The sequence below is a fragment of the Crotalus tigris genome, unplaced genomic scaffold, assembly GCF_016545835.1.
Source record: "Crotalus tigris isolate CLP2741 ecotype Arizona unplaced genomic scaffold, ASM1654583v1 scf7180000024416.509849, whole genome shotgun sequence".
Classification (NCBI taxonomy): domain Eukaryota; kingdom Metazoa; phylum Chordata; class Lepidosauria; order Squamata; family Viperidae; genus Crotalus; species Crotalus tigris.
In genome coordinates this window covers 226,068-243,249 of record NW_024100582.1, presented here as the reverse complement: position 1 = coordinate 243,249, position 17,182 = coordinate 226,068, and the positions used below count along the sequence as shown (strand labels likewise).

Below are 17,182 nucleotides of genomic sequence, written 5' to 3'. Positions count from 1 at the left end.
TCTTCCACCAGCGCAATAGTTGCCTTGCTCGCGGGGGGGGGGGAGAGAAGGAGACTATGTTAGAGTGAGTTGGACACAATCCAGAAAACAAACTTCTAAGAGCTGCTCTGGATAGCAGTATTCCCAGAAGAGAATTTAGCCCATCTCCGACTTTCAGATGAGACACACAGAGACAGGCAACATTTCCTCTCCCTTTCTCTGGGAGGGCTGCCTCTTTTGGGAAGAAGGGCAGGGGGAGCAGTTGTTTCTGTCCCATGAGCCATTCCAGCCAGGGAGAAAAGGAATTCCCACAGGGAGGCCTGCATCCTCTCTGCCACAGTCAAGTCCTTCACTTGGCTGAGCCACACAGGAGCACGGCCCACCCCAGATCTTGGCAGTCAGAGGGCAGAAAGGATACCCCAACGAACACAGGGACGGCTGTCTTATCCCTCCACATACATGCCAAGCCAGACCATGCGAGCCATTCCCAGGTCACCAGAAACTTCCGGGTGAAAGCCCCCAAAGTGCTGTGAGGCAGGGGATGAGGGGGCCTCTCTGGGGCTTTATGCTTGCAGGCTGCCCAGCAGCAGAGCCGCCTCTCCCCCAAGACTGACCTGGAGACTGGCTGGAAAGGTCAGAGTCCGTGGGAGGCTGGGCAGGGCAGAAGTACGCAGAGGTTTATGCCTCTTCTGGCGATCACAGAGAAGGCTATAGATTGCACTGTAGTGGTCGTAGGCCTCTGTCCTCAATGACTAGGAGGTCACAAAAGCCACGCGTCACTCTTCCCTGCCCCCTGAGCACGCCCACCAGAGTCCTCAAAGGGCCAGTGGCCTTGGTACCTGGAGGGTGCGTTCCTTATCCAGCCCCATCTCAGCCATGGCCAGTAGCACCTCCTCATTCAGGGGCTCCAGCTGCCTCTCGGCTTTCAGATGCTGACATTCTGCTATTAACTAGAAAGCAGAGAACTTTTTCAAGGCTGCTTGTTCCCACAACAAGAAAAAGCACAAATGCGCAAAGGGAGGGTGGTTGCTGCCTATGAGCTGGCTGAGCAGGACATCATTCCCCCCCCCCTTTTTTTTTGCGGGAAGTTTCCCAGCCCAAAAAAGACACAGCATAAAGCTGAGAAATGAGAAAGCAAGGCTGGCAGGGAATCAGCCCCAGGGACCCCATTGGCAGGAACAAGCCCCTCCCCTCCCCTCCCCCTCCCTTCCCTTGTGGAGAGGCTATAGATGTGCATCTGCTCTAGGGCTGGCCCTACCTTTAACAATTTCCCTTTATGGTGACCTGGTCCGCCCAATGCGTCTCCCAACCTACCCTGCTTTTATACATGAGCTTCTTATGAAAGTCAGTAAAACGAATTTACTCACTGTACTGAACTCGGGGTCTACTTCCCCAAGCTTCATCCACTTGTGCTTGCAGATCTGCTCCATGGAGAGCCGTTTGCTCGGCTCCAGCACCAGCATGTGGCGGATCAAATGTTCACACTCTGCAAGACAGCAGCCAGGATAAGGCATTGGAATGTCACCAAAGGCCACCTGCAACAGTCTGTTCCTGCATCCCCAAAGAGTTCCTCCTTTGCCCTTTGCCCTGTGGCCTGATGTGATCTAAGAATGTGAACTGGTCCACACCTGGCTCTCCTACTGCAAAGGGGAGGTGACCCCGAGTCCCTCCTCCACCAGAACCCAAAGGCCAAACGGCGGTGTTGCAGGCCCAGGAAAGGGGTTCAATACCTTGCAGTGAGAACCATCCAGGAAGCAGAGCCCTTTTAAAACAGCCCACTGCCCACAACTAACAATAGTCCTACATTTGTTCCTCCATTTCTCTCTTCGAGAACCTATGAAGGACAGATATTGAACCAGCATAGAAGGAACCTTAGTCCAGTGGGCCATCTTCCACTTTCTCTCCTTCGTGTCACAGAATGTACGGGAGGTTGACCTTCCATCCATCCTGTGTTTTCCCAAATACTTTGCCTGCATTTTTCCCACAAAAATTCCATGAAAAGGGGAGTGACAAAACATTCCACAAAGTTCTAGACTGGTACCACCATTTTTCTATGGAAGGAAGACTTACTTCTGCCTCTATCAAATCACTGATGTTCATGTAAACAACAGGCCAAAGCAGGAAGGCTCCAGAGTTGGAAACCAGAAGACCAAGAGCAATTGGCCCACCAGTTATACAGTCTCATTCCTGGCAGGAATCAGGTGAACAACAGAAAAAACATGCCTGCTCAGGGCCTCTGTGCTGAAGGCTACTTGTAGGTGAAACCACCACTGTCCCAAAGCTGAGCCCTGCTGGAACATTCCCTGGCCTGATCCTGGGCCTACCTAAGGCTGCCCCTCCCTTGCACAGCAGAAGCTACTGCTTTGCATTAATTACTTTATCAGGCATTAAGACATACAAGTTCTAATTAATCAGACCACAGGAAATCATTTTAACATAGTTCTGCAGTAGGCAGAACTAAATTCCTCCCACTGAATGTTAGATAATGGCTTCCTACTCACAGGAAGAGGAAAGGCCAGGGACTGGCAGGGAAGCCTAGATTCCCTTTCATATTGGGGGTTGGGGAGGCAGGGAAGTCTCACAGACGCTTTTCAGGCTTGTATCAAAATAATTTGCTTTAACATTTCCCCAGGTCAGTCCTTTCCTGGTGTCTGACTTCCTGCAAAACTAAAAAGCATCAGAAAAACTAATCACGGCCTCCTCCCTCTCTCCCATCGGGGGAGTAGAGTGGGGGAAGACTCTGGGGCAGGCGGGGGTCCTCAATGCAAGCAGCAGCTGGGAAACATGAACTGGCCTCAACCACCGCTTGACTTTCCCACTGAAGCAGAAGAGACCAAAGAATAGCCATGCACAAAAAGCAACAGCAACAGCTGTTTCTACAGCAAAATGGGCTATTTGGATGACTCTAAATTTCCACAAATTATACCCGCTTCTAAGTCTAACTGTGCCCAGTCCTGGGAGGAAAGCAAGGCAGCTGCTTCATTCTGCAAGCAAAGGGGCAGCTCCACGTTTCAAATAATGGGTAGGGAGTGTGAGGCGATACCTATTTTGGGGCGCAAGCTTTTTAGGGCCCTGCAGCTTTACCCAATGGACACAAGGAAACAGAACCTGGTTCCTCCAGGGCTCGTCTGCAGGCACCACCCTCCAAACACACTGCCAGGTGGGGCCCGACCGCTCTCCAGGCTCCGTACCTGTTGACATGAAGAACGGGATGCGAAACTTCCCACTCAGCACCCTCGCGCGCAGGTTCTGCAGCGTGCTCCCGTCGAAGGGCAGGGCCCCGCACACCAGGACATAGAGCACCACCCCAAGGCTCTGCAAAAGAAGAGGGCGTTGAGACTCCTTTGTAGGGCAGTGTGGAGGGAGGCCTCGCAGATGGCCAGTGGAGGTCATCCCTAAAAAGGCCAAAGCAAAGATTCCAGCTTTGAATGTTGGCTTATTGAACAGAATGATGCCTTTTGGGTCACTCCCAAGGGAGAAGAGAAGGTCTTGGCCACTTGCCCAGATGTCCACTTTCGGCCCATCGTACTCCTTCCCTTCAAAAAGCTCAGGGGCGGCATAAGGGGGGCTTCCGCACCAGGTCTTCAATAGCTGGCCAGGAGTGAAGGTATTACTGAATCCAAAATCTGGAAGAGAAGAAGGGCCTGTGATTTCCCACCAAACTGTCTATTTCCTAATGTCCTGCCCAAGAGTAGGCTGACGCCCAGGGGAAGCCGGGGAGAGCAGCAGGCAGAGCCGTTGTCTGGCAAGAAATGCCATACTTGTGTGTCCACAGGTTTCCACACAACTCTCCACCACAACCCTCAAGGTCCCTGCCCATTGCTCCAAGGTGACTTTCACCTGGTGTATGCTGAATTGAATTTGCCAGTGTAATATCACTGACTGAGTCTGGAGATCCTTTTAGATCTCTTCACTTCTCTTCCTGCTTCAACCAGGTTAAATAATTATATGCTGTCAGGAAATGCAGCCATTCCCCCCAAATCCCACTTTGCTGTCTCTATTGCAAGGACTGTTCCTTAACTCATTCTCCCTTTTTGAACTTTCTTTGCCTCCCAATCCACCTGTTTTGCCAAGAAACCTTTTGAAAGTCCAAATTACAATGGATCACCTGCTATTTTGATGTTCAGATTTGCATCCAGAAGCAAATTCTCAGCCTTCAGGTCTCTGTGGACAATATTGTGACAGTGACAGAAGTGCACCGCTGCTACTATCTGCTTAAACTTCTTCCGAGCCTCTTTTTCAGCCATTCGTCCGTGAGCCACCAGATGATCTGAACGAGACCGGGAGGAACGAAGCTGGTTAGACGTCTATTCTGGGTGAATGAGGGGAGGTGTAAGGAAGTGACCTACGAGGAAATTTATTAGGCCACCTGTGGAAGGAGACTCTGTGTAACTGCCAGCCAAAACTGCTGGCGGGGCAAACGGCTCTCTTGAAGTTCGGTACAGTTCCTCCCAAATCACCTGCAGCGCAGTCAAGGGAAAGAGCGAGACAGAGTTGCAGCAAAGGAGAAATGTCCCCCACCGGATGCTCTTCGCCCAGCCCCAAGGCTGCCTACTGGCCCTTCAGGCACTGGAGCTGCCTCTGTCTAACCTGACGGCTTCAGAGGCTCCTCAGCATGACCAGGTTCGGCCTTGCCGAGGCTTTTGGGGAGAAGAGGGAGTGCCGAAAAGAAACCTTTCTACCCAAGAAGGATGGCCTCACAAGGCATGGGTGTAATTTTAGATCTCCCCCCCCCCAGGAGAAACAAGAGCACCCAAGCTGCTCCATTTAGTGTGCCATGGGTCAGCAAAAGCTGCCATTGTGATGCAAGCCCTGCCTTGCACAGAGTGAAGGAGATTGTGGGAGATACGTGGGAGACGTATCCTAGGTCACCCGCAGTCTGGGGCCCTAACCCTACCTAACCACTCAAACAGCTCCCCACCCACTCTGATGCTTGTTCCTAGCATAATCAGAACTTCTTTGGAATGGCAGAGCACATTCAGTCTGCCTGCCTAAGGGGAAGGAGAGCTGGGCAAAGCATGGCAGGTGAGGAAGGGCATCCTCCACATTAGAGGGGTGGGAAGAAGGGGGGCTGGGAGGGTCCCACAGAACCAGGGAGAGCAGCCTGCAGACACAGCCAGGAAGAGAACGGCAGCTCTGGCTTTCCTGGACCTGTGGGAGCCAGCTAGGCCCTGGGGCTGGCAGCAGGAAGAGGATGCCCCAGCCACTGAGATGCCTGGGCTTTCCTGGGCTCTTCATCTTGGCAACTTGCCCCGCAAAGAGGGCCGTGGCTTTCGGCTCTCAAAAGCCTCCACACAGCTGCAGAGCCCCTCCCAAGAGGCTGCTGCCAAAATGGGATTTAATGTGATCCCAGATGAGAGTGTTAAAATACACAGGGAGTAACCACAGCAAATGGGTTTGATTATAATATATTTTAATATTTAAACTTTAATTTGGTTTTTGCCCTGGCCCTGCTTGCTGTTTGGAATCCAGTGCAGTAACACACGAAGGCCAAGCACAACCCTGGCCCAAGAAAAGGAGGGCCCTTTGGGTGGTCAGGGTCCAGGGTGGAGTCTCTTTTTATGGTCTGCAGTCCCCTTGGCTCTTCCGTAGCCACTGCAACCGCGCCCTATTAAAAATAAATCTGCCCAAGAAAGGAACGGGCCTGGATGGCTCTATTTCTGCATCTAACCTGGCTTGCCAGATGATTTGTAGTGCTCTGGGAAACTCAGCAGGACAGCCCGGTGGGTCTGCTTGGGTTGCCCAGGGGAAATTCTAGCTACTTTGGCAGCTGACCTGCACCAAAGGTCAACATCCTGTACCTGCTCTCACTTTCCCAAGTCTTCACGTTTTGAGTCCTTTGTTGTGACGAGCCCCCTCAGAATTATCCTGCTTCCTTTTCTTTTATCCAAATGCACCAGAGCTCACTAATCTTTCTTCCACAGCAATGATGCAACAGTGGAAATTTCCAACACCACAGAGCATCAGCCAAAAGGTCAGCAAAAGGGCCAGCTATTTTATTTATCAGAGTTGATCAAGTATATTATTCGGTCGAATAAGGCAAACAACAAACTTACCAAATATCTCCCCTCCACTTGCATACTCGGTTACCAGGTAGATCATTCGCTCCGTTTCCATGACCTGCACAAGGACAAAGCAGCTGCTAATATGGACAGGCTCAAGGCAAAACACCCTCCGCCAACTGGGCTTCTTTTGGGGGGGGGGATCCACAGGATTCCCCGTGGTCGAGGCACCAAAGGGTCCACAGACCGAAGGTTTACAGTTATCTTTTACGCCCCACCAAAACTGTTTCACTCCGAAATCATTATATTCATCTGAACCAGCAAGAGGCCTACTGATGGTGGGGGCCCAAAGGCCCAGGAAGTCTTGTAGATTCCAAGAGCCCCCCCTCCCCCCGCCCCAGTGGTTCCCTTTGGATTGAAGGGAGCCCAACGGCTGGAGGCACCTCCTGCCCCCACCCACAGTGTTTACCAACATGCTGCCTGTCCCCGTCTCAGTTACTCAGTCGCCAGACCTGATACAATCGGATGATGTGAGGGTGGCACAGCATCTTCATCACTTGGACCTCTCGAAAAATCTTCTTGAGGTTCTCTTCATCCAGCTGAGTCTTATCAATGATCTTTATTGCGACCTGAAAGGGCAAAAATGAGAGCAGTCATTATGAAACCCAATCTGAGAATAGGAAAAGTGGGAGAGGAGAATTACTGCTTCTTGCCGTTTGATTCATTCTGACAGCAAGAAAAATGATTGGTCTATGGAAGTGAATGATTGATTTCTAATTCTGAACAACGTGCCAAGGTTGGCCCAAAAACCCTAATATGTATGACCGAGATGCCAGTGACTTTCTATAAACTGTGCTCTGAATGGTAGTTTTCCATGAATTTACTATTTTGAGGAAGATCATGCAAATTTCATGCATCATCATGCAAAGTTCCAGCCCTTGTGCCTCTGTCTTGTCTCTGTTGTCAACAAACAAGCCTTCAGCCTTGCTTCCCCTTCAAAGGGTGGGCTCTTATTCCCCTGATTATCAGTTTTGTGCTCAGAAGATCTCTGAGCACCACTTGCAGAATATGGGTTGCCAAATGCTCCCTTTTCTTCTCTCAGCCCAGCCTACCTCACAAGGTTGTTTTCAGGGGGGAAATGGGGAGGGTAAATACAAGGTGCATTGACCAGAGCTCCCAAAGGAAAGCTGAGATCCAACGTAACATAAAAATAGTAAAATAAACTCTCAAAGACCACCCGTATCTCTTACAAATCCCAATTCTTCAGCCCACCTCCTTGCCCAGCCCAGCAACAACTCTGCAGGCAGCTGTGGGAACAGAGGCCGGAAGCCCAGGAGAGGAATCACTATTAATCAGGCTGCTGGCTGTTCCCCTCACTGTTGCTGCTTTCTCTACTGTTTTCCACGGGGTCTGTCCCACTCCATGCCAGCAGATTCTTGCTGAGACATTTGCTCCAGTGTTTGAAGCCACCTACTTTCCTGCCTGGGTATCTGTCACCATGGAGATTGCAATTCCACACAAAGCCCAAATCTGTGCCACTTTCCTGGTGCAAATGCTGGGAGCAAGAAGGACAGGAACTGTCTGTTTTGCTGTTCAGCCAGCAAAATAGTTTACCATCAGCTCTTTCTTCCTACTTAAGCCCCTTGCAGCAACTGTCCCAGAATAGTGCATAATCTCTCTTGCCTCCCTGCTCAGGGCTTTCATGATTACATAGCCCTTTTCAGGGGAAGAGGGATCCTTTCCTTGCTGCTCCAGAAACACAAGAGGACAGCTCTGCTCACTGGAGAAGGAAGAGCAGAGCTGGAAAAAACTTGTTTAGTCAGGAACCACCCAAGGAAGGTTCAGCACATGAACCTGTGGTGCACGGAAGGTTTACACACAGGGGATGCGGTGTCTGGAGCCCCTCCAAGAAAGCTCTGTGACTGAGTAGATATGCTTTCACCGTGAAGGCTTCATCTGGAAGTGTGCTACAATATAACTTAATATGCTTTGCTAGTGCTTAAAAAAACCAAGAAGATAATCACTGGGTAGTTGACATCCTGACCAAAATTACAGGCTTTCTATGCAGAGCTTTTGGAAATCAAGATCACTCTAACGTGACTTTATTTAATTATCTATCCATCTAATTTACACCCTGCCTTCTCTCTTGGCAAAACAGCAAAAGAAGATAATAAAGGGAAATCCTTCAGTCCAAATATTAAACACCTTTTGAAACTCTAACTACAGGGATAACACTATCAATCTTCCCACTGGATTGATATCCAGTTCATAAACCCTCTTATCAGCAATCCGAGACAGTAAACCGGCAGCACAACGATGAAGAATCTCTCTTGCTACCTCCTCCTGGCTCCATTCCTTCCTTCCTTCCTTCCACACAGTGAGACTCCAAGTTTTTGACCAGCTGCTTAATTCAAATGCCCGTCTGCTTCTTTGCACCATGTCGATCTTTGCAAAGCTGCATCTGCAAACATCACCCAGAATAGTCAGCTCTGGGGCCCAGCACGACCCGGCCATCTGTTCCCTGTCTTTGCGTGGGCAGCCACCAGGTGGCACTGCTGATACCTCTACAGCAAGAATGCCCCCCTGAGCTCTCCCGCAGAGGCCGGCCTCCCTCCCTTCGCCTGGCGCCCTCGCCTGGGCTCCCAGCTCCAGGGCCAGGAAGCCCTCGAGAGAAGGAGCCCTGCCCGGCTCTTCTCACATTTGGGTCACATCCAGGCAGCCACCTAAAAACCACAAACAATCTAACCATCTTTGAGTGCCTTTGTTGGGACTGCGACCCAAAGCAGCCTGGCCAAAGAAGTTGGGGTTCTTCCTGATCCGAGTTCTCCAGGCAAAACTCAACTCAATCTAGACACACAGTATGACATCACGGGATTTAAATTTAGCAAGCGGCAATCAACGACGGTCTCTGCCAAATGGCAGGATGCCCATTTCTGTGCCACAGTCCAATCTTGGCATGCCAGGAAATGGTCCAGGAGGGCATAGGAAGCTCACAGTGGCAACGGACGGCAATGGGGAGTTCTGAGTAGTGGTCTGGACAGCACCAGGTATTATAGGTTGCATTATATATGGACATATATAGGAGAGAGGGAGAGGGAGAACGAGAACCTTGCCTATCCTACAAGGTTCCATCCAAAAAAGATGCCGGAACTCCGTTCTGGGCGTTCTATGACAAAAAAAGCCCTACATACATGTATGTATGTATGTATGTATGTATGTGTGTATGTATCTTAAGTGGTTTCTTTTATGATGCACCCAGTCGGCCCAAATATGGGAAGAAGAAGTATGTATGTATACATACACATTGTATGTGCATGTATGTTTGTGTCTGTGTGTGTGTGTGTGTGTATACGTACATACATATATACATCTTTTTCAATTCGTACGGCAAGCCCCCCATTCTGCCTGGGTTCAGTCCCCTGCGAAAAGGTCCAGGGCCTCTCGGGGAAGCCAGCCTGGCCCTTCTGGCCCTGAGAGCCCCCATACGGCTTCTCATCAAAGCGCTGCTGGGAGCTGTGAATTAGGTTCCTTTGGCTTGAATGCTGAAAACACAAAAAACGCAGCAGCCGCCAGGACCGGCAGGGCAGGGAGAGAGAGAGAGAAGATTATAATCAGCTCCTGTTGTCCTGCCCAGCGCTCACAGATCCAGCCAGGCCTGCGGACACCTTCCCTGTGCAGTTGCTGCTCTGGGCATGTGGGCATCCCTTGCCCACCTCCTCTCACTCCTAGTCCTGCCCCCCGCCCCCCTCCTTCTCTCCCTTCCCAGGCAGCACAACTGCTGTTTTTCACACTGCCTCTTGGTGACCCTTCTTTTGCAGAGATTCCAACAATCAGGGCAACACAGGGCCAGGGGCGGCAGCAAAATCTCCTTCCCTCCCTTTCGCTCTCATTCCTGGAAGGGCGACCTCTGGGTTATCTGCTGAGCCAGGCTGCTTCCCTAACAAACCAGCTCTCCTGCTGGATGCAGCTGCTCAGGAAAGCGCCTCTGAATAGAGGCAGCCTGTGGTTCTTCAGCCTAAAGCGGAGGGTGACTCAAGCTTGCACTTCCATCAAGGAAGCACAAACACAGAAAGCAGATGATGATCCAACCAAGACTGTTCTGTCCTCCAAGCTGCTTTCCCACACATGTACCCAAGCATTCATCACGGCACGTGGGCAGGGAGACGAAAACCGTCTCCCATGGATGCAGCCCTGAACCTCTCAGGAAGAAAGAAAAGGAGGGGCACACAGGTTTGGGGGCAGTGGATCCTGCAAAAGGCCAGGCCGACTGGAAAAGAAAGGAAGCCAGCCGGCTCGAGCAGCCTGATCAACTCATCTAGCAACTAGGAAAACCCCGGGGGGGGGGAATGGGGGGGCACTTTTAAGATGCATTACAGAGTGGAATGTACATCTCTCTTGACAGTCTGTCAGCACTGGTAAAATAGGGTTAAAACTGTCCAAATCTCATTCACGGGGAATTTCTTTCAGTTAACATTGGAAGCACGGAATAAAAGACTTAAATGGACCTTGTTAAAGAGGGGAGGGAAATGGGAAGAGTGGCCTTGATGAGTTCCTGGAAAAAGCTGCAGATAATTCATAGAAGAACCTCTTGAGAACTGAAGAACTTGGCAATTATCAGTGTCATGAAAGCTGCAGAAGTCGCCCACTTTGGAGATTAAAGGCAGCAATGACTGAACAGGGCTGTGATGGAAGAGAGGCAGCATTTAACCACTTGGGAGAAAACATATTTCACAAAATCAAGCGAGTGTGTATGACACAGTTGCCAAAACAAAGTCAAACTAAAATCTAATCACGTTCAATTGTGCAAAGCTGCCAAACCTTCAGCGATCAATTAATGTAATAAACATAAGGTGTACTCATAAAACAGAGGCTATGAAGTCACCAAGTAGCCTCTGCACTTTTCTCTGAGGCAGAAGCCAGCAGGAGTAACCTTGGTGCCAAGCAGGACGGTCCGTCTGCCAGCCGTTGGATAACCTGTCTCTCAAGGAACGTGGCTCTTAGATCACTCGGCAGGAGGTGCCAATGGAGTTGGAGCCCAGGACAGCTGCTGTGCTCTGGCACAGCACCAGTGAGGAGCTGAAATGCCATGCAAAGTTGCTTAGCAGCTGAGGAGTGACAGGTTGCCGGAGCAGCAGAAGCATTCAAAGGCAGGCCAGGGCTCCTGAGAAATAGTCCTGCTGACCTGAACCCAGGTCCCAGGCTCCCCCAGGCCAGGGACCTGGACCCAAAGGACAGAAAAGACAAAGCAAGTTGCCTGTGACTGGTGCCACCTTGATTATAGCACTGGAACAGAGCTGATAAAGTGGGTCGGGGAGGTAAAGGCGAAAGGATCGACAGCCTTGGCTAAATCTTGGCCTAATCTGTACAGCAGCCTCCTCGGAGACTGGCGTGTTATACTAAATAGTGTCAATTTGGATTTGCCAGAAGGATTGACAAACAAACCTCTGATATCACTGAAGGCCTCCTTGGGGCCTCCCCTCAGTTCTGCTAGGCATGGCCAACGTGGACTCAAGCTCCTTTTGGCAATCCCATCCTTGTAAACCAAGAGGAGTTTGTCCCAGCCCTGCGCTCTCCCCCCAAGACCAAAGGCCCCCCTTGCCCACTCCAAAGGAGGTGGTCTGGTGGCCTCAGGAACTTGGCTGCATAATTGCTAGGTGCCTCCCGTCTGGGATTCTCCTGCTTTCTCCTTTGCCAACCATTAAGAGAGGACCACTCCCCAGGATCTCTTACCCCAACCAAGTCCTTTCTTATCGTCATGACTCCTTGCTAGAAAATGACATGCATTTTAGAGCTTTTATTTCTATATATTCTGTGCACAGACGTGCACATACACACACATATTTGTGTCCAAACACATGCATGCATATGTCAGTCTTTAATTCCTTGTCATCCAAAGGTCCAACCACCTCTCTAGCTGACTTCTTCCAATGAATTTAGCTTTATTGGGTGGCTGGTACATTTTAATACTGTGCTCCTCAAAATCTATTCTCAAGGACTTCTGAAACATTCTTTGTAGAAGAAATGTAGACTCTACAGCAACATTTTTAAAATCTATTCTTGTACTGTTTATTTATATTTAAGGATATGTGTTCCCTTTTATTCTTATTAGGTAACGATTCCACTATCTAAATGATGGCATTTAACCTGACAACGGTATGCATTACAGCTGATCTGCAGTGGTTTGTTTATAGGTGTTCAGGTGTTCTTGGAAGGCTCGACATCTGGACTTTCCTTTCCAACCACATCACGGTCAGAGGCTTTTGGGGGTTAGAAAAAACAGATCTACATAGTGTATATGCTACACGTATTTCTGGTGCCTGATGATCAAAAGCATTTTCATTCTCACCTCAGGAGAATGATTCATCTCAACCCAGATACAGCCTTTGATTGAGATACTTCCTCTCCTTGCTCTGCTCTGTAACACCAAAGCCGACTAAAGGATCTGTCATCCTTCAGATGTACAAGCTGGGACGCATCCCAGGGTGTGCTCTCCTGAGCTACAAGCCCGGGGATTTAGCTGGTACCTCCCAAAGCACAAGGGTTAAACTGGATCACTTTCAGGAAGAAAATGTGTGGGATGCCTTGGCCTGTACCCCAATTGGCAATCTCTTCCAGAGGAATTTGTAACTGCATCTAATCGCTCCTTTTACCCCACTTAAGCCAGAAAATCAAGTGACTGGCGGGGGTGGCTAATACCAGCTTCTCAACCTGAAGCTTCCCCTTGGTCTGAAGAGGAAGCCGGGGGGTGGGGTGGGGGGGGCAGAAGCATGTCCATAATAGAATTATTTATTTAATTTAAATATGTTGAGCAAGAATCCCTTGCCGGCTTGGCAATCTGGACCTAAATCTCCTTTACTGTCCTGTCTATAGATATAGATGTGCAAAAGCATAGCATCTTTTAAACACCGAAGCTAGAAAAAAGGAGAAGCACCATCTTCACTGAAAAGTTCCTTCCCAGAAAGAAATTTTTAAAATGAATATATATTGTAATGACGCAAAGGATTCAAAGGTCGATGCCCTTGGACCCTCTGTTCTCACAATGGACTACCACATACTCAGGCTGAACAGACAGGAACCTCATAAAGGAAATTACACTTTCCTAGCAAATGGCATATTTGCAATTGCCAATGGTAACAATAAGCCTCCGGATATTTTGTTACCAGTAGTAATTTTAGAGTTTGCATTTCTACTGTATGAGAGTAATTTTAGAATTTGCATTTCTACTGCATTTCTTTTTCATAAATTTCCCATCAGCAAGTCTCACAATGTTTCCAAATCCTAGTATATTACAAGAGAGGAAGGAAAAAGAACTCTCTTAATGGGTTTGCTCTAGTTCCGGTATTAACTTGGCTGGCCCCTTCTGCATCTTTTCTATAATACTTTTGAGGTGTGATGCTAAGAGCTGTAGTTTGTCAAGAGGAAAACGTGTCTGACAGGCTCTGAGCTGCTGCCACAGTCACTTTCCCAAAGATTCCAAACAGGAAATCTGACACCCAACAGGTTGGGCTAAAGTTTCTCAACCAGCCTCTTTCCGCATCCCTTTCCTGCCAGCTCAGAAAATACTAGGCTTTTAATTGAACTTAGGAATGTTTATGCCAATGTGCATCAATTTGTACTTGCTTATTCTAAACCGCACTTTCTATTTTCATTTTACTCCCCTGGTTTGGAGAGAGAAGTTTCTGACGCTCTTCTCTTCGTGGCTTCTTTTTATTGAAGCACAAATAATATTACGTTCTCAGGAAACTTGGTCACCTTATTCTACCCCATGATAGTCTGCAAACATCCGAGGAAGCATTGAAAGCAGATATCATAAACCTTCAATGTAAGAATTGTCATTTATACTCCATTTTTTTAATCAGCTATTGTTCCACAGAAGAATTTAGTTATTATTACATTACAGTTAATTGTGCTAAAAGATCTTTGATTTTACCAGAGGCTTTCTGAAAACTATATGCAGAATCATCCATCTGGAGAGAATTCTCAAAGAACTCTGAAATGTTCTTCATAGAAGAAATGTAGATTCTTCAGCAATATTTCCAAAATTATAAGCTTGGCAATTTGTCTTTAATAATTATTTTCACTCATTTAGTCATAACAACCTTTGGGTGACCAGTCTAAATTTCTGGACTCCCCTGGGTCCATTTTTAAAATTAGCATCTTATGTGCATGTTGCACACTTGCTATTTCAATATATGGATATACAGTATCTGGACTTGGCAATCTGTTGGTTTTCAATGGGTCAATATGTTTTAGAATTTCACTAGGTATGATTGCTATTTGCCTCAGCTCATTATTCAGGCATCATAAATACATTGTCTTCAAGCTGTTCCCTATCTGCTTTCTTGTTTCTGATGTATTTAATTTTAAGGATGATCTTTATTAACTTCTCTAGTGATTACTTTGCAAAGCACTTTGCTATACATTTATTTTTCCCCGCTCTGTCATGTTTGTTCGGGGCATTTTGCTACTGAAGTTCCCATCCCCCATTTCTAGTTCACTTCTTCTCAGGATACGAATTGACCATCTGGGAGAAAGTCTTCTCCCGAGCCCATTCAACCTGGCCTTTCCTGGGGTGAGCCTGAGCGCAAGGCACCAGCCCCCTACTCCCTCAGTAATAATCCCAGCTCTGCCAAAGGCAGGAAGGTGCTCCTGGCCAGATCAATTTCAGTTGGGTTTTAGAACCCAAATTATCTCAGAGGATGTGGATGTGAGCTACTGTGGGGGATCTGGAACGTTCCAAATTAACTTCTGACAAGCATTTTCTATGCCATTTGCAGCAATCAGCCAGCAGTTCCTATGGAAACCAGGGAGAAGCAGAGGCAAATTTGGGTGACATAAGCTGCACAGCGACTTCTTGGGGAGCCTTTTGGTTATCTGCAGAGACTTCCAAAAGGCTCTCTTTAACCTGGAGCTGATGCTTCCCTGTGTCTTCCCATTTCTTGCTTTCAAGAACACCTTTGGCTGCATTAAAACAAAGGCAGGCCCTTTTCTATTTAGTTCTTATATGAGCCCAGCTCAGTTTTCCCATTTTTATCATTCTATGCCAAACCTGCACCTTGCTCTGTGCAGATGAATGCAGACCTGGGTCTCCAAAGGCTCAGGAATGGGACATAGTTTTGACAGACATCCATTTTTAGCTAACATGTTGGTTTCCTATGTATCCTTCAAAAGGTTCCCTTATAACGCACGTCTCAGAAGACCTGCTGGCACAGACTCTTGGGGTTCAGACAGCCTGGACAGAAATGAGTAGAGTGAATTAAGATTATTTTGGACTCAACCCCTAACCTTGCCAATTTCTTTCACATTCACAACTTATAAGCAGACCTCTGAGACTACACAGCTTAACTCAAAGGCAGATTCCCCTTGCAAACACACAGTTCTGCAGCTGTCATTTTCTTCCTCTCAAAAGTCTCACTTCTGCTTTGATGTGTCCTGCATTGAGGAACTAATTGTGGTTTCTCAAAGTTCATGCAGATTTTGAACTCACCATTTTCCCATGCAGTGTACATCCATAAGTAACACTCCTGTAAGAAGGGAAACTGCACATTTTTTATAATCAGTAGCACACCCTGATGAAGACAGTACAGTCAAGGCAGGCTGATATCAGCCAGAAAGGAGCTGCTGATTGCCAGAAAGCATCTGGAAGCTGCTAGGCATTATCAGGAAAGTTTGGTCCAGGACTTTCATCATCCTTGTGACAACAGCAATTTATGTCAATATTCTGGCTTGATATCATTATTGGCCAGAACTTACCACTGAAACACTGCATCATGTGGCATCACTCTAAGCATCTTTCGGACCAAGCCATAGTGGCCTGTTTTGCACAGTGATAATAGAAAGATCCATACATCACACCAACTGAGTAAGACAAACAACAGACATAATCATAATGACTGAGCCTCCTTTCCCCCAAATAGCCAACCTATTTGGGAATTCCACAAACTACAGTCCAACTGAGCCAACAAGTTAGGAAAGATTAATAGAGTCTCTGCTGAAGACGACACCTTGAGGACCTTGGTGATATTAACAGTTCGTGTCTGCCAGCTTCCTGCTCATTTGACCAGCGTTTATAACATCCACAGGCAGGTTTGTCCCTTAAGGGCTGTTCCCATCCTCCGAGCCAAGTCTGCCACCCTCACCCTGCTTCCTTCAGTACCAACGTTTAGGAAGAAGCCTCTGAGCTGTCCAGAGATCTGTGAACTACTGACTCAGGATACATAGTCAAGCCTGTCAACTACTAGCCATAATTATTCTTCCTTGCTTAAGACAAAATATGCTTCTGTCTCAACAAAAACATCTTGGAATGTAATTATTCTGGAAACAATTACCTTATTATTACTGTATTTTAAAAAGTGAAGAAGAAAATGTCCAAGGAATGCAATGTCAGAAAAGCACAAGGAGGCTCTATCCCTTATTAGCCAGTGTCTTTTGTTGGTTTAACTCTAAGAAGTTAAAACGCTGGCAATTCCCACCACCGAAAAAAACAGAGTAGCTCCTTCTGCTGTAGCTGTACAGAGTGCCCAAAGATAAGGATAGCTGATGCACTGAATTGCAGCTGCTCAGAAAACCTCTCCTACAACTGCAATGGAACAGAACTGGAAAAGGCCAGCATTTTGCCAAGGGGCACAGCAAAGGCCGGTCCCTGTCTGGCCCTTCGCAACCTGCCAGCATTTTCACTGCAGCACTGGGGTTGCAGTCCCTGGGGCAGGAGCCACTTTGCAGTACTGAAAGGAGATGGCTATGAGCTCTGCAGGTGCTCTACAAATATTGCAAGCTCCAAAGCATAACCCACTAAGAAGACGAGATCTTCCTGCCTTGCAGCTTAGCTCTCCTCCCACTGGTGATGCTCTGTGCTGGGCAGGCACTGAGCCAATTAGCAAAGGCCTTCTGAGATCGTCACCATGGCTGGAGTTTCAAGAGAGTGACGCAGATGGCTCTCCCTAAGACGCTGACTGAACGAGGGAGCCTACGGGAATTCCAGGCCACCCAATTTCTGCTTGTCCCAACTCATCTCCTGGGATGTCTTCCTCTGTCCTCCGGAAAGGGCCCTGCCAGTCAGAGGAAAGGTTGAGGCTGCACATGGAAAAGCCACCCGCTCACCAGAGTTCAGGGGAGGTGAAATGTGCCCTCCAATCAAAGAGACAATTGTGGGATGAATAATCCCTAGGCCAGAAAAAAAGGTCAGCAACCACAGAAGCAAA

At 48.1% G+C, this 17,182-nt stretch overlaps 1 protein-coding gene across 3 annotated transcripts in view; it reads right to left on the bottom strand.

Moving 5' to 3' along the window:
- The window catches only part of SIK3 (SIK family kinase 3), a 50,884-nt gene that overhangs the window by 14,557 nt on the left and 19,145 nt on the right, over window positions 1-17,182 (bottom strand). For all 3 annotated transcript variants that reach the window (XM_039329785.1, XM_039329783.1, XM_039329786.1), the window contains exons 2-9: window positions 6,494-6,610; window positions 6,036-6,099; window positions 4,088-4,249; window positions 3,481-3,605; window positions 3,171-3,294; window positions 1,347-1,465; window positions 819-929; window positions 594-731 (exon numbers count right to left, since the gene is read on the bottom strand). In XM_039329785.1, coding sequence (XP_039185719.1) covers window positions 594-731; window positions 819-929; window positions 1,347-1,465; window positions 3,171-3,294; window positions 3,481-3,605; window positions 4,088-4,249; window positions 6,036-6,099; window positions 6,494-6,610 — 960 coding nt within the window. The remainder of the gene's footprint in view (window positions 1-593; window positions 732-818; window positions 930-1,346; window positions 1,466-3,170; window positions 3,295-3,480; window positions 3,606-4,087; window positions 4,250-6,035; window positions 6,100-6,493; window positions 6,611-17,182) is intronic.